Raw genomic sequence first — 26,973 nt, 5'->3', positions numbered from 1 at the left:
TTTTGAGGTCAAATATATTGCAGCAATGTTTGAAAAATCTATAGCAGGTAATTGTGATGGTAATGAGTTGAATTTCATAATAACGCATTGTAATGTTAATGATGGTATGCTGAATATTAAGCAGGCAGGACTGCGGCCTATACCTTGGTCATCCATTCCTGAGTCAGTCAAAAGAAAAACACAGAATCACTGACGAATGGAAACTAAACGAAGAATGACATAGCCTATTGTTTAAAAGTGACAATATTACTCCAACATTAACTCATGGATTTGTGCGCAAATAGACGCTGTGGAACCTCGGCCTAGTGACGATACCTTTACGCAGCGTGTTTTAACAATAAAACAATACATCTTCAAATAAAGCATTTAAAACAATTTAAAGGAATTTAAAATCTTTGGACATCTCGGAGACCGGAGGAGTGTTTGCTGAAGGAAATGCGTTTCATCTGTATTCCAATGTGCAACTTCCAGCATTCAAGCCAAAAGTAATTTCTGCCTGCTATTTTATAGCAAGAAAAAAGAGGGGGGAAAAAACGCTGGCGTTGAGTAGTGATTTTCTCCTTTGCTTTATTTTTGAGGCGTCAGGCCGTGACGAGGCAGAGGAGTAGGAGAGAGATAGAGCCGTGGACAGAAGAGGAAAAGGGGGGACAGGAGAACTCTGAGAGACACAGAGACTAATAGAGCTTATTTTCTGGATGGAGAAGCGCAAATACATTTGGCGTTATCTTCTCCTAGGTAACACTGAATCAATCAAACATTTAGGGAGGAAGCAGGGCTATAAAAAGCTAAATAAATAAAATACAAGTGGTATGCATAATGACCTCTATAGTCCTGTCTGATTTGTTTTTTTCCTCAAAACTGAAAATAAACTGCCTCTGCTGCTTCACTGCAGCCTCCTGAGACTCAAGGCCCAGAAACAAAAATGCTCTAATTTGGCACAATCTTTGGTTAAGTAAACCTTACAAGGCGCTGCTGTTAATTGAATAGGCATAGGTGTCCACATTTGTTTGGTAGTTTATAATTTGCTTTTACGCGCATGTTATCTGAAATCTGAAGCTCTCCAAACCAAAATGAAGCATACTCTATCCACAATGACAGTGTAAACAGGAGAATTTCTTACTTATTTTGTGTGAAGTCAATGATAAACAAATGCTTTCAAGTGTTGGTATTTATTATCAGTATATTTCTGGGCTCAGAAAATAAATTTCAAACACATAATCCCAAGAATGTGAGAGCCTCAACAGCTAATGCTAACAGTAAATACACAGATAAGTGAATAAATAGTTATCGGAAAAGCCTTTTTGTAGGCTACAGTCATTCCTTTCCATCGCCTTACAAAGCATGGCACATTCCATGCCGTGGCCTAGATAGGTAAGTGGGAAAGGACCCATTTCATTTACTCTTATCTGAGGAGAAGGCACGGAGTGAAAAAGGGAAGAATGGAGAGATCTGTGGAGATACATGTAGTCAGGAGCAGTAGGCTGCTATACGCCTGCAGCCAAAGGTCTCAGAACATAATGATCATAATAAAATGCATGGAGGAATCAGGCCTTTGTAAAACTCTTCTACAAAAGCATCCTGACAGCACAGAAGACCTGAATCAGGCCAGGTCACCAGAGAGTCTGTGTTAGCACTTTTGGACATTGGCAAAATAAACCTGGAGAAAAGTTCCATAATGAAAATAATTTATTATATTTCTCATATTGTACTGCATTGTGCAGTAGTTTTTGCACAGTACTTTATTTTACAGGACAGTCTCATCCAGACTGGGCATCTTTTTGATATGGGAATACAAGCACATGTCCTATCTTACAAAAATGCCAAATTCAGGGTTAAATTAAAAGTGCTATGAATATATAACATTTTATATTTTGAGGCTTGTATTTTTACTCTCAAAATGATGCAGAATAACTATAAGTGTATAGGATGGGTTTATCTGACATCATAATATGCTCAAAAGTGAAGGTGGTTGTGTTCAAAATGTCTAATTTGTTTTATAAATAATATTTTCATCCCTCTTAATATCCCTCTTAGTACCTTTGAACCTTGTATGGTTTTTATTATATTTATTTTGGCTACTTTAATTCCTCTTTCTGTTTAAAAGATGCTTCTAAAATGACTTCCTGCTTCAGTCCCCCTATAATTATGTCTTGTTTCTTTAAATGTGCTCATAAATGTCACTTGTTACTGATCCAGCTAATGTGATTATGTAGTCTTAGAAGTTCAGTGCTTGTTACATTTCATGGCATTTGGAGGCCCACTGCTGCTGGAGCTCACATGACATAAAGAGCTTGGTCTGTCTCTATATTGCTGCCTTTTGTGAAAAGTGATTGCTTTTTTAAATTGTGCTGTCTGCAGCCACAATCTGCATAATGAGCCTTCTTCTATCTCAAAAAAATAAAGTGGGAGAGGGTGTCATTTGGAAATAGCATGTTTTGTTTGGTAGAATGTAAGGGTTTTGACTCCACATTGGTGCATGTGTGTAATGGGAATGTGCAATCTATGGACATATCACAATCTTCCAATAACAAATATAAGAAGACTTCAGTTCTTAGAGTTCTTAAGGTTCATACCACCAAACCTTACTGGAAACAAGATGATTTTAATTAGACATAGAGTAAGGTTTTCATAGATAAAGATAGAGACAGAATAAGAAGAGTTTAGACTTTTTGTAACTTACGTTGTCTGAAAATATATCTGTATTTATTCAAATATGTAGATCATAGTGTTTTTAATAATTTTAAGTGCATGTGCTTGTGTACTTACTGCTGACGGAGAAATGAGTTGGACAGGTTCGGGACCAGCTTTGTGTTTTAGGGGGTATCCCTGCTGGGCTAATGTGTTTAAAATCTATTACCCCCACAGCAAGGATTAGTGTGCATGTGTGTGCTTCCCCCTAAAGACGTAATCACCATGGTAATACAAAAAGCCATGTGCTGGATTATGGGCAGGAGAGATTCTGGATTTACTGTGCCTTTGGTCACATATGTGCACAATATACAGTATTTGCCTAAGACAGAGATGCATGCTAAAATTTTGTGCTGAGATACATGTACACCCAGCCGCTGTTTTTGTTTGGATTTGGAGACTGGAGGATCATAATGATAAAATATTGCTTTTTTGTTTGTTTGTTTGTTTTTTAATTTGGGCATATTTGGTGAGTTGGTGAATATACCCAAAATGTCAAGGTCAAAGAAAAAACAGTTGCCATCTCCATTCAGCCATTTGATTTTAATCTTTATAACATTGCTCAAATTTTACCAGTAACCTCCAAAATATTTATGTGTAATGTAATGAGGATTTAAAAAATATGAGTAAAAATATAGTATATGTTTTCCATACTGTCCTTCTGTTGTGTTGTTAGCATTCTGTCCTTTTAGCAGCAGTCTTGGTTCTGCTATCCCTCAGGGGGAATATTAGCTGTATCTTTCAGTAAAAGGGGTCGGGGCCAGGCCTTGGTCAATAATTAATTGAAATCCCTTCATTTACTTGCAGTGTTAGCTTAGCCTGCCTGCGGTGAAAATGGGCCAAGATTGCACTTTTGGAAGAGTTTCGACTGCTGCCATTATGCTGAACAAGATAAATAAGTGGCAGAAAGGAAATCACTGGTGTTTGAGTTAAACTGACTCCAGCCGTGGGCACAGGACCTGACCAAGTGGCTCTGCTAACTTTGCATACCATTATATAAGTTACATCGGGTTTGCGTCTTTTTCATTCACTTGGTCTTAATGTGCATGTTACAAACAAAACAAAACAGGTCAAAATCTGTTTATAATGATTGAAAAATGGAGGTAACAGGTGCATTTATGATCATTTTTATCACAGTATTGTCTTTGCCAGTCCTAAGCATGGATAATGGTGTTTTGTATATAGCTGAGATATATTTGTAGGACTATATTTCTATATTTTATTTACTTGTACATATACATTTATATAATTATGCCTTATTTGACACCAGTCTCTTTGCTACTTATTTTGTGATATAAGAGCTACTGTGTCCAAATAATTTCCATCATGGATCAATAAAGTTTGTCTAAGTCTAAATCTAAGCAACAGATTTATTTCAGATTATTTGTGTCACAGTATAAGTACATTGTCTTTGCCATAAAAAGAGAGTATCTAGTGTGTAACTCTTGTAGTGGTACTTCAATAGTGCTATCTGTGCTTAAACCTTGATCTGATCCTGTCTCTTGTAGGACATGGAGGTGTGAACCAGCTCGGAGGCGTGTTTGTAAACGGACGCCCTCTTCCAGATGTGGTTCGGCAGCGAATAGTGGAACTCGCTCACCAAGGAGTACGGCCCTGTGATATTTCACGACAACTACGAGTTAGCCACGGATGTGTAAGCAAGATACTGGGCAGGTAAGACACAGGAAATATCTGTACTGTGGTCCAAAGCAACAAAAAGAAATGATTTAACAAAGGTATTTTGCTGAAACTAAAATTAAAGACGCTTTGGACACTGGTCATCTGAGTGTCCATTGCTTTTTTTTTCACTTTCAAGGAGTAGGAAATATAATATAATAACAGTATTTTTTTAGTTTAATTCTTAGAGAGACCAAGCAAATATTTTTCTAACTTATTCCCCTTCTTCACCAAATGCCTTTTTCAAATTTAGTTTTGCTGATCAAAAATGCATTAAACTGCTAAAAATATTGAAATTGCTTTAATACTCTTGATATCCACCAGTGTTATTTAATTCTAGTCCAAACCTCAAAGCATCAGCCAAGTTGATTAATTGGAACTCATGTATTTCTTCATAAAAAGATACATAGTCATAGGACAATTTAGCGACATCCTCTGTTCAAAGTACTATATAATAATTCAAGACATGTTATTCCCATCTTGACCTCTCCTCCCTTTTTCCACATCCATGTCTGTCTACCTCTGCCTTTTCAAAGCTAAATCCAAGACTAAAATCCATGCTCGTTCCGTCCCCTGGAGAAGAAAGGCCCACAAAGGGGGAACAGATTCATCACTTTTTTGGAAATTTGCATCAAAATGAAAAAAGTGGCACCATATTTCTGCACCCCTCCCCGAAATGAAGGGAACAAGGAAACTGGCGAATGGTTATAAAAGACAATCAGAATGTTCGGAAAAAGTACTAGACACAGAGACCGTTTTGTGGGGACAGAAAAAGGGGGAAGGATTAGCCGGTAGCGACCCGTAGCTATATCAAAAAATGTGTTGCTCATTGTTCTCCCTTTGGTCTCTCTCTCTTTTCTCTTCTCTCTTTGCCTCTGTATCTCTCTCTCTCTCCCCTGTCCTGGACGTTCAACTCACTGAAGCGTTACTGCGAGGAGGAGGGGGGAGAGTTAGTGGAGAGGGTGGTGTTGGTGGGATGCGTTTGTTTTATCCTCTTCTGTGTCTCTGTGGTGCCAACAGGAAAAAAAAAAACAAAAAAAAAACCATCAACTTGAATTCTCTATGTGTGCTATCAATAACCACTTTATTCACTGATGATTTGCCTGTGAATCATTTAAATCCATTTTGGTAGTATTTTTCGTGAGCGGTGCTTATGAAAAAAATATCAAATGGTTAAAATGAGCAGAATGGAAACGGGGAAGACAAGAAAATGTGGCATTGCTTTTTACAGAACACACATCTAGAGGGAAGGGATTACTCTAGCATACAGTGCAAGGGAGAGAATGAGAAGGGGAAACAGGCAGAGCAGCAGGTTTAAGACTGACTGACAGCTTGCATCCGCTCTCCGCATCCCCCCATTTTTTTTTTTCAAGCTTTGTAGCGCATTTGCTGTTCCCCCTGCCCCCTGTGCCCCATGCGCATGCAAATACATTCATGAAATAGCCATGGTGGACACTTGACTATCTGTGCGAAGATCTGTGGTCCTCTTTACCTCACTCTGGAGGAAATAACAATAATGGATGAAGTGTGTTAAGCAATGTAGTTTTGTCATTATCTTGTGAACTTGATTGAGAGAAGATCATAGTTTAATGCATGTTTTACTTTTTAAATGTTGTGTTAAATGACTCAGTTCAACTGTAGAAAGCTGGCAGCAAGATAAGTCATGTAGTAAAACTCAATTTCAATTCAAAATAGTTACTAGTTTCAATATCTTTTGGAATATATCTATAATTACAAATTGAACAAAGCAAAATTTGAAAAGCAGTTAATTGAGTCTTAAAAGTTCATCCTATACTTGTTATCTTTGGCTCGTAAGGGCTAAAATCTGAGGCAGAAATTAATGAAAATGTGATGAATATAACACTTTGTAATAGAAGACATACCTTATACCAGACAGAGTAGATTGCAGACTTGGCTGGATATAACAGTTAAAAAATAATTTGACTATTTTTATTCAATGTGTTTTTTTTTGTTTTTTTTTGCAGGTACTATGAGACAGGCAGCATCCGCCCCGGCGTTATCGGGGGCTCCAAACCAAAGGTTGCTACACCCAAAGTGGTTGACAAAATAGCCGATTACAAACGCCAAAACCCCACCATGTTTGCCTGGGAGATCCGGGACAGACTGCTCGCGGAGAGAGTGTGTGACAACGACAGCGTCCCCAGCGTCAGCTCCATCAACAGGTGATGCCATAGCACGTATAGCAACAGGTATCCAGGGTGGAGGTAGGATATACTGTTTCATATGCGTGCGGAATAGTGACCAGCTAAGAGACCTCCATATGTATGAAGGGGCTGCAGCTCAGTGGTTCAACACGGTAGTACAATGACAAGGCTTTCCCCCTGAGCACAGCACTACGAAGGAGGGATAGTGTAATAAGAGAGTGAGAGGGGGCAAAATAGGTGAACAAAAGGAACGTAAGGTGTGCTGGAGCAAGGAAGGGAATAAGCATCATATAAAAGGGCCATGCTTTGGAGGAAAAAAAAAGGTCCGGAGTAACAGAGGGGAGCAGGGGAGGAGAGGAAAAGAAAGGATGGAGAGAGGAGGAATAGGGTTTGCATGAGCAGCCAAGCAGGAAGTGTGAGGCCCCTTTGCCATGTCAGCCTGCCTCAGCCACTTCACACACACAAATACACACATACACAGACTGGCACACATACAGGGCTGTTCCCACAACGCTCATGTTCCTGTGTCACCCAGATCCTCGCTAATATCTGCTCTCCTCTCTCCACCAGGATCATTCGGACTAAGGTTCAGCAGCCGGGCCAAACAGGCTCAGTGGCGGCTCACAACTTAGGTAAGTGCTGCCTGCGAAGATGCACAGTTCAGTGGGAGCAAAGCTTGGACTGTGAAAATAGACAGCGGTAGATCAAATACAGAAACAGTCTTCACATCAGCACTGTTTGACAAATGTAACACATCGTAAGGGCTTTCAAATTCCAATGCATTCTTGTCATTTATATCATACAATTTCAATCACGTTAATAATACCGTTCATTCATTCATTTTATTTTATTTAAGCAATTTAGTACACAGTGTAACATGAAGAAAGAAGAGTGACACAGTAATGCTCAAAAGGATTATGCAGAATCTAATGTCTAACCCCTTTCACATATAACACTGGTGGAAAACCGCTGTTTGATTGTTAAACTCAGTACCATGCAAGAAAGAAGCGTCACGTTCAATACCCACGTTTGGTTACAGCTAGTGGCAAAAAATCTGTCAAAAAAGTATTTCTCAAACGTTTAACATACAACCAAGCCTAACCTGTAAAGCTTGAGACCAGAGATGACAGGGTCTTTACCTCAACAGTTTATGCATCAAACATCTGTATGTAAATCTCAAACACACTTATTTGCGTTGTGTTGTGGAGGTCCTCTGTGCCAATATTGACATGTTTCCCCAATGAATAAACTCACAATTCATTTACAGTTTGCTTAAAATTACCGTTTTTCCTCAATCGATTTTATTCTGCTAACACCATACATGCAAATGCCAGTGCTGGTGTGACATCATGTCAAGAATCCAGTCTCTTTATTATTATGCTAATTTACATGCACAACTCCAGATATCAGATTGTGTTGGATTTAAGTCTCCCAAAGCCATATATCTATTACCGTATTTCATACTATAGTCGTGCACATACATTACACAGCGCAGTCAATCTCCCACTCCGCCCCAAAGTGGATTCCCTGTCTCTCGTATCTTCATAATCATGCATTGTCTATTAATCTAAATTAATTTCACACGCAGCGCTACTTGCCTCTTTCGCGCACACACCTAGCTGCACCTAGACGCACATCGACACACTGAGATTACACAGATAAATGGTCCCACTCCCGGGCGGAAAATTGAACATTTGGATTTGCCGAATAAAAGCGTTGCGTTCCAGATTAAAAAAAAGAAAGAGAAAAGAAAATCAGATAATTGAAGTGCTAAATCAAGTGTTGGAGAAAAAGGAGGGATATGCATTCATTATCGCCCCCTTGTTGTTAGCAGAAGTGGCTAGAAGGGACCTTGATCCTGTGAGTTTGTCTATTTTTATTTAGATCCTACTTTCTATGTGTATGTGTGTGTGTTCGGGGGTCTGCTGGGAGTATGGATTAGGATGTCTGTCTCTCTGCACCTTTCTTGTCCCTCCTGGGATACCATACTGTCACTCAGCACCACCGTCCGCTCACAGGGCGCTGATAAGAGACCAGAAAGTGACTGACTCCATGTTGTGTGTGTGTCAGTGAAGCGATGACGAGTACGCCGCTGTGTCGCCCACAAACCAACTTGTCTCCTTCAGGGAAAGATTAGAGCAGTACAAATACTCTCACTCATACTACACTGCCTGGCCTATGTCCTTTTTCTTCTTTTTAAGGTTCACTGTTGTCACTAAAAAAGAAGATTAAACAAGATCCACTTATTTAGAGATTATGGAAGATTTGTGACTTTAAAACACATTATTAACACCTGGTGATTAAAACCATACGACTATCAACAACAAGTGTTTCAAGTTTTAATCTGGCAAATACTTCTGACTTAATCTCAAGAATCAATACATTTAAGATGAACTATAATTTTACACACAATAACATATAGATCTGTAGTCTATTCACGATACTTTTGGCATTTGAAGGGGCAAGCACAATAGTTTCAAACATCCATATTTACAACAGCTAACTTCAGTCAGTGTCTGAAACTACTAGTCCTTGTTCTTTCCATCTGTGTGATCACAACAACAGAATACCTATATCCTTTCATTTTTGATACTTTTATCAGTTTTACTCATTTTCTATTTTTGCTGTTATTAATTCTCTTTTTATTCTTTTTTGCAGGGACATCTGTAGCTGCCACCCAGGTTTCTGCAGTGACCAGTGATTCAGCAGGCTCCTCCTACTCAATCAGTGGGATTCTGGGTATCAGCTCGGCAACTGATGTGGGCAAGAGGAAGAGAGATGAAGGTAGGATAATAGACTCTCAGACTCTTAGTGGATGTGATTTTCTTAAGCTGTCCATTGTCTGTCCATGGATATGATCAAATTAAATTACACCAAAAACTACACTTGAAATACACAGTAGGAGACTTGACCCCGTTTCAGATGCATGCTTCTGACTTATTGTACTGGGTATATGTTTGAAGGCTCTCTTTAGAAAAACAGCACTGACCGTCATGTACGCAAATGCTTATCCCATTAAAACATTTCATAACTCATGTTTCAGTTTCATTAAAGCCCTGATGTATATTGGTTTGAATTCCACTTATTCAAATATCCAGACAAATAACACTTAGCTTACGTAGCTTACGAGTTTGTGGTTTCAGCAGGAGTGCCACAAAAAGTTTGGACACATGTATGTGGTAAAGAAAAAAGGTAGAAACTAGAAGAAGGTAGAAGAAAAACTCATCTGAATATATATTATATATTTTATATTCAAATCCTCCATGTAGCCATCCTTTGCTTTGGTGAAAGCACTAAAAACCCTTGGCCTTCTCTCCATGAGCTTCGTGATGAAGTTTCCTGAAATGGTTTTCACCTCAGAGGTGTGCGATGTCAGGGTCAAGAAAGACCAAGATGCAGGGTTCAAAGCAAAGGGTGGATATTTTTAATTGATTTTAATCTAAAAGAAGTTTTGAGTTCTTTTTGTTTGCTACAGTCCATATGTGTCCATTCATAGTTTTGATGCTTTCAGTGAGAATATATAGTGTAAATAATCACAGAAATAAAGTAGGAAAAGTGTGTCCAAACTTTTGACTGGTTTTCCACAAATTAAAACCAGCCTAAAGCAATATGCACTTTTAACAACTCTAAACCTTGATAAATGTCGATATTTCATTAGAATAGTCATCTGGCTTATTGAAACTATAACCCAGGCAAACCTAAACATTCAGTTTCTGTTTTCACTGTACATCAAGAGAACAACACACAAACAACTTCTAAGTTGTGTCCACACCTGAGAATCAATGCCAGATGTGAGTGTTGCATCATGGGAGTTTCTAAACCAAACATCTCCATCCCGCACCACTTTTTTGTTTACTAACATCCAGATCTAGCTGAGAAGCCAGTTTATGCATGCACTATTGATCGTATATGCTGTCATAGTGGATCAATGCGGCTTGCATGTTAATAGAGGGGAGCATGCTGATGTACATGTGTGTACGTAGCACTGTCAGTAGCATTAAAAAGCCATCACACCGACATTCTCCAACCGTAAATGAGACAGGACCAGATGTCGGAGCAAGAGGGGGGGTGACAGAGCGCCACTGGGGGCTTTCACACACACTCAGAGAGACACACAAAGGCAGCGCTCATGATGAGGAATACAGTAATGCTGGAGCTGAAAGAAGAAGAAGCCAGGACAAGAGGCTCAGGTGAAGGTTAGACTTGGACCCTTTTACTGCATATTATGGGAAAACAACCAATAATAACACTGAAGGAGATGACATGTGTTTTTAAAGTGTTATGAAATAATTTTTTAACACTTTAACATGTTAAAGCCTTAGCTGTAGTATTTAGCTGTAGTAGTGATCGTAATTATCACAGTCACAGAGATTATCCTAATCCTATTCTCAAAACTACAAAACTACAATTTACCAAACAACACAATACAGTTTGGGATTTTTCTTACTCCTCTAAACAGACATTTAATAGATTGACCATGCAGCTGTGTAACTAAATAGTTGACAGCCTCTTTGGACTATTCAGTGACATTACTGTGTAGAAAAACACATTCTGAATTTATAATAATGAATAAATAAATACAAACTGCTGACACAGCTCTAGCGACATTAGCTTGTGCTGTGCTAAAGATTAAACTGCACATAATTTCAGTCAGGTTCAGCACTGTCCTTCTTTTTCCATGTTTTTACATTGCTAATCCCTATTTCATTTTGGACACTTGACATTTGGTCAAAGCAGGTTCCAGATAATACTGTATTTTATGTTTTGTGATTACAAGTCACCTTCTAGGAGACAGGGACATTACACTTGCTGCCTTCAAAGTGGCCTATAATATTTTCATAGAGTCAGTATTTTTTTCTAACATATGTAATTGCACAAATGTAGCACAAAGTATTCACCCTGTAGTCAGTGATGGGAAGAACAAAATGTATTTAGTTACAGAATACTCAATACCTGCGCTAGAATGTATTTTATAATGTATTCCGATACATGGTCCAATCAGAGTACTGTATTCTGAATATTTAGTACTTTTTAATCAAGTTGCATTTAAATTATTGTTAAATGAAACATATAAGTCAAAACAGCTTTATGTTTGTCTGACATTTATTTATTACTAATTGGAGATGGAAAAATCACATATGCCTCACCACAAGAGCAGAGTTGTCTATTTTTCTCACTGTTTCTGTGCAGTTTGAAGCCTAAATTGTGTGATCGAGAACAACAATGTATTCCTATGAATTTAGAACAGTAACTGTATTCTGAATACTACCAAATGAAAGAATAACTGTACCAGAATACAAGAACCCAAATTATATTCAAGATATATTATTCCCAGTACATGTATTCAGTTACTTCCCAACACTTCCTGTAGAGTATGGCTATAACTGTGTTGCCAAATCTGCAGTTCAAGTATAAGTAATTAGCCGCATCATTGTTTGTCTTTGTTCACTACATGTGCGGTCTGTTAGTCATTTCACTAGAGCTGCTTTTGTGTTTGAAGATAAATACTTAGACCTCTGTTGCACTTACACTGGCTGGCTGAAGCATCATGTTGGCCCCTGCATCCCATCTCTTTGTGTGTGTGCATGTGTGTCTGTGTGTGCGTGCAGTTTTCTGTGGCAGAGGTCCGCACGCCCGGCTCGGTGGTCTAATTAACAGCATTGCTAATCACAGCTTCCATTAGAGCAGCCCCCACTGGATAATGACACACACACAGCGAGGGGCAACAGGGAGAACAGCATGCACCAACATGGACAGACACAGACATACATTACACAGCAGCCTCTCACACACTCACACACAGTCACACACACAGTCACACAAACACACAGTCACACAAACACACATGCTTCTGTGTGACAACATGCGGACGCACAAAGATGAGACATGACAGTGGGGTTTATCTGCATGAAATCTGAAGCAAGGATATAGTTTTGCCAAGTACTAAAATGTTATTGTCAGATTTAAAGTCATATGGTTTAAATCTTTATATTAATATAAAAGTTATAGGAAGTTTTTGTCAGAAATACAGTAGTTCTAAACTGCAACATCCCACACATTAGCCTGTTATATTTTAACCAAAATGCACAAAACTATTGTCTATAATTGTTTTTCAATGTAGCGAGTATCACTGCTATAGATAATGAATTAATATTCATTAATATCATGATAATGTTATAATACTACTAAAAGCACTTCTATTTGCAGCAGCACATCCCAAAAAAAAAAGTTAAGCCCTGCTTTCTCAAATACTTAGTTTAGTCATGTTACTAAAGTCATTACAAAATTCTTACTTCAGGTGTGTGTCTGCTCTGAATCACATGGCTGCTCTTGACTCAAAACACAAAACATGTCTCGCGACTATGACAATATCACAATCCGATGTGGTGTGGTAATCAATATGTTATATATATGATATTCTATGATATATCACTGTTTTAAAAGAAAGAAATACATTTTTACAATGGCATTTCTTTGTAAAACCACTACATGCACATTCTATGAAATATACACAATTTAATATTAACACAGTAAATATGCTGAGTGCATGACAGGGATAGATTTATTTTTCTCTAAATAAGCTCTGCCACTGCTTGGATTTGTTGAATGTTGGCACACCTCTAGTGTCTATCAAATAAAATACAATCTTAGATTTTAAATATGTGATGTATTCTTATTGCTTTATTCTGAGTATCCCCCTGAATTGTTTGTCTTTTTGAACATTACATTTTGGATTAGAATTGCATGAAAAAAACCTTGCTTTCTTTGTAGTTTGAATCAAACTACGTTGACACCAAAAGCTGCATTAACGTTTTCTTAACATCTTGATCATATCTCCCTTTTTTCATTTCCAAGACAATGTGTGCACGTTGAAAAAAGCTTTGAATTTTGCTGTAACTGATAAAATGGCAGCTGCCGAAGAGATGGGAACACAGGAAGGCGTCTCCGCAGCATATGTGTGTGTGTATATTCAGAATTGTGCGGGGGTAAAGCCCTGTGGTGACCTTTGACCCCAGCCAAAGTGAAGGGAAGTGAGGGGGTGACCGGGTTTGAATCATGTTGAATTGGATTGAATGGGAGAACTTGACTCACGGGGCCAGGGGGGACTTTTGTGTCTTAACCTATTATCTGAACTCCAGAGAATAGATATGTTTATGTGTGTGTGTGCGCCACCTCATACAGCGCCAGGCCAGGTGGCTGTTAGTCAAAACTACTTTCGGACTTACTATTGTTTTAAACCTGAATTTGAGTCAGAAATCACATGATGAGTAATAGTATCAGTTACATTTACTCACAAAGCTGACCCTTCACCCCGCTGTGCATCCACTGTGACTCTGGGAGATAAAGGGTCTCTGTACCGGGCAGCACATAAAGAAGAGAAGAACATGGGGGGCTCTGTCCTTCACCCCAGCTTCCTCTGTTTAACCCCCGCCCTCAGAAATAACTTTGATCAGTGAATCCATCCGGGACCCTGGTAAAGGCCCTGTGTGGGGTCAGACTGTTGTGTACATGAGGGAGCCAACATTGTCAAGTGCAAAAAGCATTATTTTAAATTCTACTTTCCAAACAAGGGACATCGTGGAGCATGCTATGTGTCAGAAAAATTTATCTTAAAGGGGTACTATATAACTTCTAAGGTGGAGGACCTGCTACTTGCTTATCTCCCTGGAAATGTTATTTAATGTTATTATATTTCCCTTGCATTAGTTCAATTACATTTGTTTTATAGCCCAAAAATACCTTAAAAACATGGATTCTTACCATATCCAGACTTGCTTTTCCATAGATCTGGCCATTAATTTGTCTCAATTGTGATTGCCATTTATATTGCCTTCAGAAGGTAACAAAAATATTTCTGAGAGTTCACATTTCACTATGATTTGCCAAATCCACTTGTCACTCAGAGCATCACCCAGCCCTATAAGGACCATTTTCTTTTAGTCTCGTTGCAGTGTGTTTTTTCAAAGTTTTCACTACAATTATTCTGCCTTACGTCTGTGTAAAAAGCGTGTTAATTTCAAGAGGCGTATTAGACAGTGGAGAACCAAATTGTGGCGCAATATTACATCTGCAAGTCCAAAGTTGTGATATAGAACTTGATTTTTAAATATCGTATGTCAGATCTGAATGTGCGCTACCACTGTTTTGGTGTTGACTAGGAACATGTCTTTCAATTTTCTTTCTAAATTTCTAAAGTTTATATGCACATTTTCATACCAGATGTCCTTCCCAACACAATTTACATTTGTTTATGCTTAGAACCTGCACAAAATTATATACTTGCTTTTTGAGCCCATACATCTTAATCCTTTCAGAACATATCAAGTCAATTTTCCCCAAAGGTACATTTCAAGGCAACTTTTATTTTTTAGCAGTCTTAAATCTCTCAGCACTAAATAAGTCAAAAATGCTAAAAGTCCAAAATGAAAATCAATATTATTATCCTGGGTATTTCCATTTTAAACACGACTGTCCTTGAATAGTGGGATACCTGCATATACGAGTAGTAATGAGCGACCAGTATCAAAGAGAGAGAGAAGAGGAATTGAAAACGAGTTAAGGAGATAGACAGAGCAGCCGGAAGAGAGTGGCAAAAGGCAGAGAGGCCAGAACAATAAGGCGTCATTGTTTGTTTTGTTCTGCTCTAAAAAAGAGGCAAGACGAGCGCTTCCCTTCTGAGACCGCCGCGCACAGATAGAGGCTGCTGTGTGAATGGGACTTAACCCGTCACGCCAATGAGTTTCTTTACCCATCCGCTAATACAATGAGACCGGATATCAAGCTTCCACCGCACAACATGCTCTAACATACACCCAAATGGACACTGATTATTTTAATATGTTAATGTCTTTATGGTGAGAATACAGTGTGTGTGTGTATAGCCTGGTCAGTATCTCAGGTGGTGTTTATGTGTGAGGCAGAGTGACAGCAGAAAGCAATAAGGTAGCTGAAATGGTGCCATCAGAGCTACATGATTGATCAATTGAATTCCATGATGGGGACTGGCCAGTGGGATTAAATGGGTCGCCGTGGGTTACCAGGCTAAAGCATCATACGGGCTTTATCTCCACCCCGATTGGTCTGTCACCGGGGACCAGCTCCATACACTGACTGCACTCTGAAGGTGTACGCGAGGGGCTACAGACCAGAGGGGAGAGATTACGATCGAAAAGGAGTGTTTGTGAGAGAAGGAGAAAGAGGTTTTTGTGGACTAGGGAGGAATGGGGAGTTTTGTTGAGTTGCTCATAGTGAGATACAGTTGGGATATCTATACACTGTGCACTGCTTCAATACCTCTACTCCAAAGATCCTAATGTCTGGGCAAATAACACAACAATATACTATGTAATGTTGATACAGGGATCAAACCTCTTTTCAGTTCGTAGGTTTAAAAAACATCTAAGCCACTGTCAATCTTCCTCGTTTTCCTTTTGGTTTCATTTATTAATTTCTTTGGTTTACTTAATTTCTGCACATTCTGCCTGGGGATTTTGAGTTTCACTTAAAGGTTCTATATTATGCAAAATTAACCCTTGTGACCTTTAGGCCGTGTTAGACTGTTGTTGCATTCTGAAAAACATATCTGGAGTTGTGTTTGGTTTCAGTCACACATGTTTGAGTAACCTTACATTATCAGGTTGTCTACAGTGTTTTCTGTTTGAGAAAAGAACTCAAGCCTAAATATGCAGAAGTGGTGTATTAAACGTGTGTGAATGAAACAAAACAATATTATAACATAGCTGAAAATAGCATTATATGGGCCCTTTAACTTAACCTCTTTCTTACCATCTCAGTCTGGCTTCTCATTGTTTTTTCCTCCTTTTGATCAGTGTTATAATATCAAAATTGCCTTGTATTGTTCTTTATTTTTATTTTTGACTCCTTTGATACCCACCTTTGGCTCAGGTAGTAGCATGATCTTGGTTAAAAATTCGATCCCAAGTCTAGCCAGCGCTTTCTCTCAGAATGAATGTGGAGTGATTAGTGGTGGTCTCAGAAGGCACGCTTGTGTCTTTGTCTACCAGCCTCAGGGCAGCAATGGCTAAAAAAAAGTAGATGAAAAATACAAGGTTACCAGTCCCTTTTGATAAAAATAACTCAACATTACTCTATAAATTATGTATATTAAAAATGCCTTAAAAGACCTATAAATTCGATTGGCATGTACCTCATTTATGACATCAGCCTGTCCAAGAACTGAAGGAGGAAATGAGCTATTTTGCTATAACCTGGCACAAACATATTACCTCTTTGTGAAGGTCATTGTTTTTGTATGTGCATTGTGCCTGATAAACAAACAAATAAACTAAACTAAACTAAAATCTAACCTCTGTATGCATAGCTATTTTTAAAAGCTATTCCAGATATCATGCTCTCTTTTTGCTTCATCACATTGGACTTGGTCTGAGGTACAGATGACTCAGAAGCAGAATGGTAATAGACATTTGATCCCCCAACCCCCACCCCACCTGCCTGTCATATCACTCTCCCCACACCAAGCGCACCTTCTCACCAAACCCAAACACACAGTGACCCCAGGACTAAAATGGACTCTCGGCAGCGGTTTGCCCAATGAATTGAGCCCATAGCAGGGGATTTTCTCCCTCATCCCCCCTTTCTCTTTATCTTTTTTTTCTAATCATGTGTGGGGCACGACTCTTCAGGGTTCTTGTAATTGTCTCGTTCAGTCCCTCAGCTTCGCAATAACTGCAGGATACAGGAGCTCACAGACAATAAGTAGAGCCAAGAAATATATATTTGTGTCTCTGGGAGTGTAACTAGATGGGTAGTGAAAAGGATCATATGTGAAGTAATAGATTGCATTTGTATAGCATCAGTCCAGGAGAGTTCTAGACCTGAATTTTCTCATGAACTGAATCTTTTTAGCTATAATAACTCAATTTCTCAATCAGATGTTCTATCTAATGTGGCTCTTATTTTTGCACAGGTATGCAGGAGTCGCCGCTGGCCAATGGGCATGGCCACAGTGGGCGGGACTTCCTCCGAAAACAGATGAGAGGGGAGCTATTCTCGCCGCAACAGATCGAGGTATTGGATCGCCTGTTTGACAGACAGATGTCCAGTCCAATGCAGGCCTGCCCCGAGCTGTATGTGGGCCTAGACTGTGGCAAGGTAAGGGCATAGTACTGTGCAGGCTCCAGGCTGGGGCTGGAGGGAGTGGAGTCAACCTGCTAGTCTATATATAAAATGTAATTTTCAGAAATAGCAAATACTGTGCTATATTATGGTGCTCATGTATTATTTAAAGGATCCATATTACACTATTTACTGCTTTATGTTATAATGTTGTTTCCTCCTCAAAAACATGCCTGGACTTGTGTTTAGTTTCATTTACACATGTCTTACTCACTAATCTTGCTGTGTTCTTCTCTCAAACTCAAAAACACTGTTCCACCTTGCGATGTCACGTGGTAATACAGGAAGTGCTCTACTGTGTTTTTAAACACCGTCACTTGAATCATTTAGATTATTTTAGCCCTGGAATTACCAATCTCCACTGAACTAAAGGTAGGTGTTAACTTGAAAATGACTACTTCATAACATCACAAGGTGGAACAGAGCATTTTGAGCTTTGGAGATAAAGACAGACGTGTGAATTAAACAAAACACAACTATGTTTTTGATGAGGTAACAACACTCTAACTTGGCTTAAAGCTCACAAGAGTCAATGTTGTGTAAAATAGGACCTTTAAAAGACTTTCAGAAATCCATTATGCGTGTCAGAGTAGGGTTAAATGGAAAATAAATGTTATGACACTTTGTTCATGCAAAATTAGCCCTGTTAGTTTGCCAGTACGTCCAAGCTTAGCATAAGCAATTGTTGCAGCTCCAGCTTTTGACTGGTTCTCTGTGCTTCTACTGATGCTCAAAGCCTGCCCTGCCTGCTATGCCTTGCCAAGCCATGTCACTCACATACAGCTGATCAATAATATTATGCTTGTATGAGTCTGTGAGAGAGTGTTTTGGGCTTTTAAAATGCAGTACCACACAATATAAATGACTAAATGAATAGAGACAAAGGAAACAAAATACAGCATATTTAAAGGTGCATTGTGTAATTTTTCTGGTTGAGGGTCTGTCACCTGCTTGTTTGTATGGATATGTCATTGCTTTACCTTGAATGTTCCACAGTATGACTTTAAACAGCTCTACCTTACATTTATTCAATTACAGATGGTTTTACAGCTCAAAAATACCTAGAAAAACATTTTGCTCGAGTGGGGTTCCCTCTCCATAGATCTGACCTGTGACTTTTTCTGGTTTGGTCTCCATGAAGATAGAAAGACTTAATAGCATACTGTGAAATATTCCTGACAAAGCAATAACATTTCTGTGAAGAAAAGCATGTGACGAACCCTCCACTAGAAAAATTACACAATGCACCTTTAAAGTTCAATAATCGGCTAATATTACCTTTTCAAAGCTCACACTCTGATCTATTGCATGTATTGAATCACAACTACATAATCGTTCGCTTCTGAGTGTGTTTTTCTCTGCTCCTGACTGGTTAGACTTGTGAAGAGCCAGTCAGGAGTGTCCTATTGATGTTCGTATAATCGAGACACACTCCAGGGGTTAATGAGCATATTGACCTGGCGCCTCATTATGACCTCACTTCCTGCTGCTCAGGGACACCCCCAGAGCCGTCCGCATGCTGATGTATCTTGGGAATGTGTTTTTCCGTGTTTGAGTGTGAGAGACTATGCAGAGATGTGCTGTGTGTTTTTGTAGCTAAATACTGCATCTGAAATGACCTCCTGCCCTTTGTATTCTCTATAATGTAAATCTGAGTGGAATAGACAGGTGCATGGAGTCCACTGAATAACAAAATCAAAACAAATGCATTTGTATTCTTGCCACTGTTTCTCAGATATCTTCTAATCTGCAGCCCCTCTAGTCAATAATTAAGTAAAAATATTCTGTCTTAAAATGCTGTTTAGAAAAGCTTTGAAGATCTGCCTTTTCTTGTTTATTTACTCAGCCAAAGTCAAGGCCAAAAGGACAAAAAACATTAGCTGTGTAGAAGTACATAGCAGCACAAGTAGGTTGCAGCCTTAGACCTATAGGGCAGATTTGGGCTTTTTAGGCTATTCAGACATCTCTGACTGACATGGGGAGTGGAGTGGGGTGAGGGCGAGAGGTCGGTTTGGGAGCAGCGCTAGTCCCTCTATAGACTGGTATGACTCAGGACTATAATGCACATGATTCCCAGGTCAGTGTCCTCCGTGAGCCCGGTCAAGCCGCTGGGGTCAGGCACTAGGATAGGGGAGGCATTAAGTCTTGGGTCACCACTGGGTCAAAATGGCTTTAGCGAACGGCATTGTGATTATAAAGAGGCACACACTCACATACGCACACACACACGTACATCACTATCTGTCTTGAACTGCGCTCCTGTCTCGTTGATCACCCCCCCTGCATTTCCCAGAGGGGTTGATTGACAGTCATATCCTTAACGGTGACACACTGACAGCCCCGGCCCGGCCTCTTTGTGTGCGCAGAGGTGTGGATGTGTGAGTGTGTGCCAGTGTGTGTGTGCGTATGTGTGCAGGGAGCTGGTCAAGGAGGGTCATGCTGTGTTGTGACGGACGCTCATGAAAAACGTGATGTTTGCTGCAGTGGTGGGGGCCTGTAGAGCAATGTTCATGGGACAAAAAAATATTTAGGTTTAGGTTTAGAAAAGTTTATTCATCCAGGAGGGGTAATTCTGTTTGCAGTCACAGATCGCAGCATAAAAAGACCACACACATACATGTCACACAAGTCAGGTGCTCATGCAATATCGATAAAGTTCAACAGTTACGTTCAATGCTATCATATAATGACACTAATAAGACATATGCAGCCTTATTAAAAATAGTATAGGGGTGCACTTAAGACATTGCTATTGGAAAATGCATTTGTATTGCACTTCAAATGAAATTTTAGGGTCTCTTACAAATAAAACATATGAATGGGACCCTTGATAATGAATGGTACAAAGCAGTTAAGAAAAATCTTACTATATCCACTCACAAGGGAATTACTGTAGCATTAACTACATAAGATTTTGGTTACTTTATTTTGCATTCCAGATTGTACTCTACAAAGGAAATAATAACAAACCATCTGGGTATCGTAATTCATTATTGCACTTACTATTTTTAAAACTGCAGACCTTCTACTCTGTTTACAAGCATGCTTCTTTGCAACTTCTGCATTGCAAGCCTCTCTCAGTTTCTTCTTTTACCAAATGGATAAAATTGCTCTTGTCGCTCATGCAGACAAGTCTTATTTTATCTGTCTGCTGTAGTTACTGGAGCCCTGTCCTGCTCAAACCTTTTCCTTTCTTACTAACAAGCCATCATTTGATCTCATCTCTCCCCCTTTCACTCTTCTCTATTAAGCCCTGCTATTAATGTGTGTGCACATGGGAGTGTGCATGTGGGTGCCTGTCCAACAGAGTTCATTTGAATTTCCCTTCAATCACTTCATATTACTCAGGTGATAAATCAGGGCTCCAGCAGAGACCCCACCCATCTGGGCTGCCCCTGGGTCCAAATGCACGCAGGAGTTCTATTGCAATAAAAATCCCAAAAGTATTTACTTATTGTTCACGTTAAATCACCTTTTAATACAATTTTTACAACATAGCTGACAATGGTAAAACAACTATAGACTTGTAAAATGCAAGTTGTTATTCATTGAAATTTTAGCAATAGTGAGTTGATATTAAACCAAGACAAACCAAGCAGAAAAATGTTATATTTAAAAAAAAAAAAAATCATACACCATATTATGCATAATTCCTATGATGTTTTTTAGCATTTAAGAGATTTCCACTGAAGTAGACACTGGCTGCTGCTCCCAGGCTCTTTCTAAGCACAGATTAATTGTTTCCCCACAGTGGCTGTCTCAGTTCGAGGGCCTCTGAGGGATTTGTTTGTTTATGGTCCAGCCTTTTTCTATCAGGGGCGACACAAGACAATGCCAGAGAGAGATGGAGAAATCAGAAGCTATTGGAGAATGGAGAAAAGGGGAAATACTATTATGCAAATAGTGTGGGTTGACAGCATATGCACGTGTGTGTGTGTGTGAGAGAGTCCAGGCCGATTAGGGCTCATCTGTTATTGATGTGAGATTTTGACCAAACCATTACACTTCCATCTCAGAGGCACTGTACCAATCTGCTGTGTGCGGAGAGAGAGCTTCATGTGCGGACAATACAAAAGATTTGGCCACTGTTTTAGTTTCACTTCATAATTAACTGGATAAGTGTTGGACAACTTTAATGCGTATGTATCCAGACCATAGTGTGTATATATAAATGAACATAGCTAAGTCACTATCTGCCGCGTTCCAAATAGGAAGTGAGCATGGATGCCCATCTGCCTCCGTCAACTCTGGCTCCAATTCACTTCGCATTAAAAAAACACCACCTCTGTCTCTGTAACTGCTCTGTAACTCATTTTGATGTCAGAATTTTCGTATTAACTTGCTCCACCTGATCCTGGTTATTTCAGTATTTGGCCGTAAATCAATTCTTATTCCTAATATGGAACTCAACTCCAAATTCACTCCTATAACTCTAGACTTGTGAACGCTAAGGGTGAACTCACACTCCCTCAGTCCACTTCTTTATACAGTCTATTATCCAGTATCAAGACAATGAAAGTTTTTTTTTTAAGTCAGCATCTTTCTTTTTGCATTCTAAGACTACGTTTATATGACGACGGTCTGAACAGAAGACGCTATAGTGGCTTTGCGTCTTCATGTTTTATTCCATGTTCAGGAGAGCATTTTCAGGAGGAAATCTCCGTGCATATGGTGATGCAAAAGTGTGTGGAATTCGATTGGAAATGCATGCCAGGCGGCTAGGTGGTGATGCTAGATGATGATGTATGTAAACGCGTATGCGACGTGAGCAGTTCTGATCAGAGTTTTGCGTCTTGGGCAGTGTAGATGGAAATGTTATGGCGGAGTGTATTCAGCTTTTCCACTCTGGAGGGTGGTTTCAGATTTTTGCGCTTTTAAGCCCCCAAAATGCCTTCGCCATCTAAACGAAAGGCACTTCTGACTAAATATTTAGTTGTTTTTACCCACAAGCGTTCTCATGTAAACAAGTCCTAAGTGCAGAAGCTGTAATGATCTGTAAATGGTTTTTGGTTTAATTACTTTTTAGGTGCTGAACATAAACATGTGATGAACATAAACAATGTTCCCCTAGTTGAAAATGTGTCTTTTCCTTGAAGAACTTGCATTGATATACTCATAAAAAGCGTGACGCATTTTCCCAATCAAGGAACCAGAACTAAAATATACTTGACTGTGCTCTCCAAAATTATTCAAAAATATTGAATAATAACCAAAGCCCATAGAGTGATTACAAAACCAGTCCAGCCCAGAACTGCCCTCAGTCCCCCTTTCTCTCGAACCCCAACCCTTCCTTTTGGCCCAGCGTACACCCCCCACCCCGCCCGCTTTTTGATGAGGGTTGATGGCGCTGTATGAATGGTGGAATTGACAACATTTACGGGGGCGAATGAGAATGATCCATCTTCCTTAGCGGGCCTGTCACCCCACTGGCCAAACTTCATCATGGCCAATTACTGGAGCACACCCCTTCTTGTGTCAGCCCCTGCCGCCTAGCCCCCCCATGCCCCCCTATCTACATGGAAACACGGACACATTAAACACCATTACAATAAGACAGGGGGGCGACTGAGGGGGGAGGAGAGGTAGCAAGGAAATAAAACTACAGATATGAAGTGAAAGGGTGAGACAAGAGAGAAAAAAGAAGTTAAAATGTGGTGGAATTCTTAAGAGGCAGACAGAGATGTGTGTACTGGGAGTAAAGCTGTTATTTGGCAGGTCACAGTCCAGTGGTTGTGTTGTGTGCAAGGGTGTTTAAGAGGTCAGTGAGCACAAACGCACACCTAACTTACAGGTCAGCTCCAACATGTACAGGCTCAGAGGGTAAAAGCAGCCACTTAATGCACGGAATTGAAAAAAAGAAGAAAAAAAAATCAGTGGGGCAGTAGTTTTATAGGGTTCATAAATATAGTTTTCTGTCACAGTGCCTGAGCCAAATTAGGTCAATAGAATTAGCACTCTTCTAGTAAGATTACATTTTTGTGTGTTTTGCTACTTGTTTGTTTTAAATGTATTATTACATTTATATTTTGCTCTTTATTAGTATATTTATTGTGATGTTTGAGCTACTGTGTCCAAAGAATTTCACTTGTGGATCAATAAAGTCTGTCCAAGTCTAAGTCCAAGTTCATGAGATATTATAAACAAAATTATGTTGGGTTTTATTTTGAAATACTAATCTCAAATAGATAAAAAATTTCAAAATAAAATAAAACATTAGAGATATGACAGTAGCTCCTTGTGGCCCTGAAACACTGCTGTATTTAATAGTTAATCTCCTGGTCGTCAGTGTCAGTGGCTGCTCTGTAAATCACCATACTCTGTGGATCACACACAGAGGAGCTGATAAGGATCGATGGTCACTGATGGAGAGATGGGGTCACACACAGGTGACGAGACTCTCCATTCATTCATCTGCGTTTAAGGAGGCAGGGGACAGTCCGTTTTACTCTGGCCTCCATTATGACATTTCTATCTACAGACAAGGTAAAACTGGAATAGATGTGAGATATTTTTGAACACATATCATCTGTAGATTTGACTACATTGACTTCATTTTGCATGTTTTGGGATGATGAAACTGCCTACAAACACAGAAGGGCCTGGGCAACAGAAGACTCAAACCCAGAACCTTGCCGTGACAGTTTCTTTAAAGGTGCACTGTGCAACTTTAGATGAAGAGATGTTATTACTTTGCCAGAAATGCTCCATGGTTTAACTCTTAACATATCCATAGCATTTATTAAAATACAATAATTCCCTCTGTGAATAGGGGCGACTTGGCCAGGCTGGTGCCACCTAGTGCCTCCACTCAATTTCATTTCTCTCCAGCGACTAGATCAGGAATCGGAATACACTAGACCGGAAGTGTGAGTCCAGTCACCAGCCAAGCGAAGAGCCATACGTTCTGTGTTGGCAACGATTGCTGTGATCGAGGATTTAAAGCCAGAACAAAGAAAATGCTTGGTGAATTTTATCAAGGGGAAAGACTTTATTGCCATTCTTCCTACTGGATTTGGGAAAAGCTTAATATACCAGTTACCCCCGTTAGTGGCGCATTACATACGTTACAACCAAATAGCAGCGATTGGTTAAATAAAAAAAGTACCCATCTACGGTCGAGCAAACAAATTCCACTGCTGTGAGGTCAGATGGTTTCCATGAAGTGCAACTGGCTGATGAATCAGTCTAGGGGCTCCTCTCCACAGATCTTAATTGTAATGTAGAGTAATGCTATAACCTGCTTGTCTCCCTCGTGATATATAGGTTTAATCTATACTGTGGAACATTCTAGACAAAGCAACAACTTTTCCATGGAGATAAGCAGATGGCGGACACTCCACTAGAAATGTTACACAGTGCACCCTTAATGTTAACAGTTGTCTCAGAATAGTTCTGAAATAAATCAAGATCATTCTAAAACTATTCAAGCAAGGCCCAATCCCTTTCAGTTTTGCTATTTAAATGAGTGTCTAGTTTCAATACTAGTTTTGGTAACTCTTTATTTAAGGGTACACTTATTAACGTCTAACTACCTCCTAATTAGCATAGTTGTAAATGGTTAATTGGTCATTAATTAGTATTTATTCAGCCCTTATTATTGTCTGCATAAACGTATCTTTTTTTTTGTCATCCCTGACCATTTGATAAACACCATCTCTGTCATATTTTTTTCTTTGACTGAAATCCATGTGTTCAGGGCATCTGACACAATGTTGGTGTGCGGAGATGATCACAGTTGTTATTGTTGAGAGTATCTGGGGAGACAAGGCTTTGTGTTAGCTGTGGTCTCTGTGACGCTGCTCTAGTGTGGTATGTTGGACAAAGTGTGAGTGTGTGTGCTTGTTTGTGTGTGTGTGTGGATGAGGAGAGATGAAGAGAAAGAGCAAGTTGATCCCGTGGTTATAGACTGTTGGACTTGGTTGTACAGTAAATCCCTGTCTTTGTAAACAGATCAATAACTCTGTGTGCGCAGTTAAGTGTGTGTGTGTGTGCATGTGCGTGTGTGTGTGTGTGTGTGTGTGTATAGGGGAGAAACAGCTACATGCAGGAGATGCACTCAGATTGATCTTAGCTGTAAGGAACAACTGTATATTTATGTAGCACCAGAAAATGTTATATTTGTTGATCTGTTGTTGTGATTGCAGACGTCAGATTACTCGGCCATGGCCTCGCTCGCTGGTGGACTTGATGAGATGAAGAGTAGTTTGGCCAATCCGGGCACAGGAGCAGATTTGGGAGCTGGTGTTTCTGGGCCTCAGTCCTACTCACTAGTGCCAGGTAAGGAAGCCATGGGTTACTTATATATTGAACAAGAAATTACAGGTGACAATTTTAGTCAAGGGACCACATATTAAATCGCTAACTAAGTGGTGTTAATTGGTCTTTATCAAACGCGTATTAATGCTTATTGAGATTTTATACAAAAATATGTATTGTAGTTCCCACAACTTTAATGGGAGGAAATTAGTTAATGGTTAAGTACAAAAAGTGCATTGAAAGTACATTATAAATACTAACAAAGATGTGATTATTAAGTAAGTTTGCATTTTACTATTTTTAGCTATTAATATTGTGGTCTGCAAACTAAAATGTTACCAAATTGTGTTTATCAGTTGAACTACAAGAGACTGAATGCAAAAAGATTATGGGTTCGTACCCTAGAGTCATTCTGTTATATTGTGCAGAAGATTTAAAGCTGGGGTAAATAATTTTCAAACGGTGAAAGAAGGAAGTCAGTATTTGCATATATCTAACTGGTTTCTAGCTCTCACAAACCATTTTGGACATTTCTAGTGTTCACATGCACAAACTTTTACACACAAAATTGTGGATCACCCTGACTCATCACCTCTCACCCCAAAGTGTTATTTAATGACTAATATGGCTCTTTCTTGTAAGATGGTAAAAGATAAAATGTATAAATAATAATTAGATGAAGACACTGTGTAGAGGTCTGTTTTTCAGTTCTGCTTTTTTTGAGGGCTGTTATCTCCTCAAAAACATACCTGCAGTTGTGTTTTGTTTCATTAAAAAATTAAGCTGACAGCTACTTTTTACCTTTAATTCAATAAAGGGCTGAAATTATTCAAATGATTCTAGTGAAGGGGTCTGGAGTTTAAAAACACAGTGGAGCACTTCCTGTATTATCACATGAGAAGAACTCAGCCTAAATATGCATGTGAATGAATTAAACACAACTCACATTATGTTTTTTGAAGAGTTAACAAGATTATAACATAGATCAGAAAATACTGTAATATATGTTTTTAACAATTTTGATGCAAAC

At 39.3% G+C, this 26,973-nt stretch overlaps 1 protein-coding gene across 4 annotated transcripts in view; it reads left to right on the top strand.

Moving 5' to 3' along the window:
- Window positions 1–26,973, top strand: part of pax5 (paired box 5) — a 50,770-nt gene that overhangs the window by 7,421 nt on the left and 16,376 nt on the right. For 2 of the 4 annotated variants that reach the window (XM_055157872.1, XM_055157873.1), the window contains exons 2-7: window positions 4,197–4,362; window positions 6,351–6,548; window positions 7,101–7,162; window positions 9,189–9,314; window positions 17,479–17,579; window positions 25,832–25,964. In XM_055157872.1, coding sequence (XP_055013847.1) covers window positions 4,197–4,362; window positions 6,351–6,548; window positions 7,101–7,162; window positions 9,189–9,314; window positions 17,479–17,579; window positions 25,832–25,964 — 786 coding nt within the window. Of the gene's footprint in view, window positions 1–4,196; window positions 4,363–6,350; window positions 6,549–7,100; window positions 7,163–9,188; window positions 9,315–17,478; window positions 17,664–25,831; window positions 25,965–26,973 lie in introns of all 4 variants that reach the window. The other 2 variants (XM_055157869.1, XM_055157871.1) reach the window with 1 other exon arrangement.

The sequence above is a fragment of the Boleophthalmus pectinirostris genome, unplaced genomic scaffold (assembly GCF_026225935.1).
Source record: "Boleophthalmus pectinirostris isolate CB_2022bp ecotype Guang Dong unplaced genomic scaffold, ASM2622593v1 HiC_scaffold_22, whole genome shotgun sequence".
NCBI lineage: Eukaryota > Metazoa > Chordata > Actinopteri > Gobiiformes > Gobiidae > Boleophthalmus > Boleophthalmus pectinirostris.
This window is presented reverse-complemented; position numbering and strand designations above follow the sequence as displayed.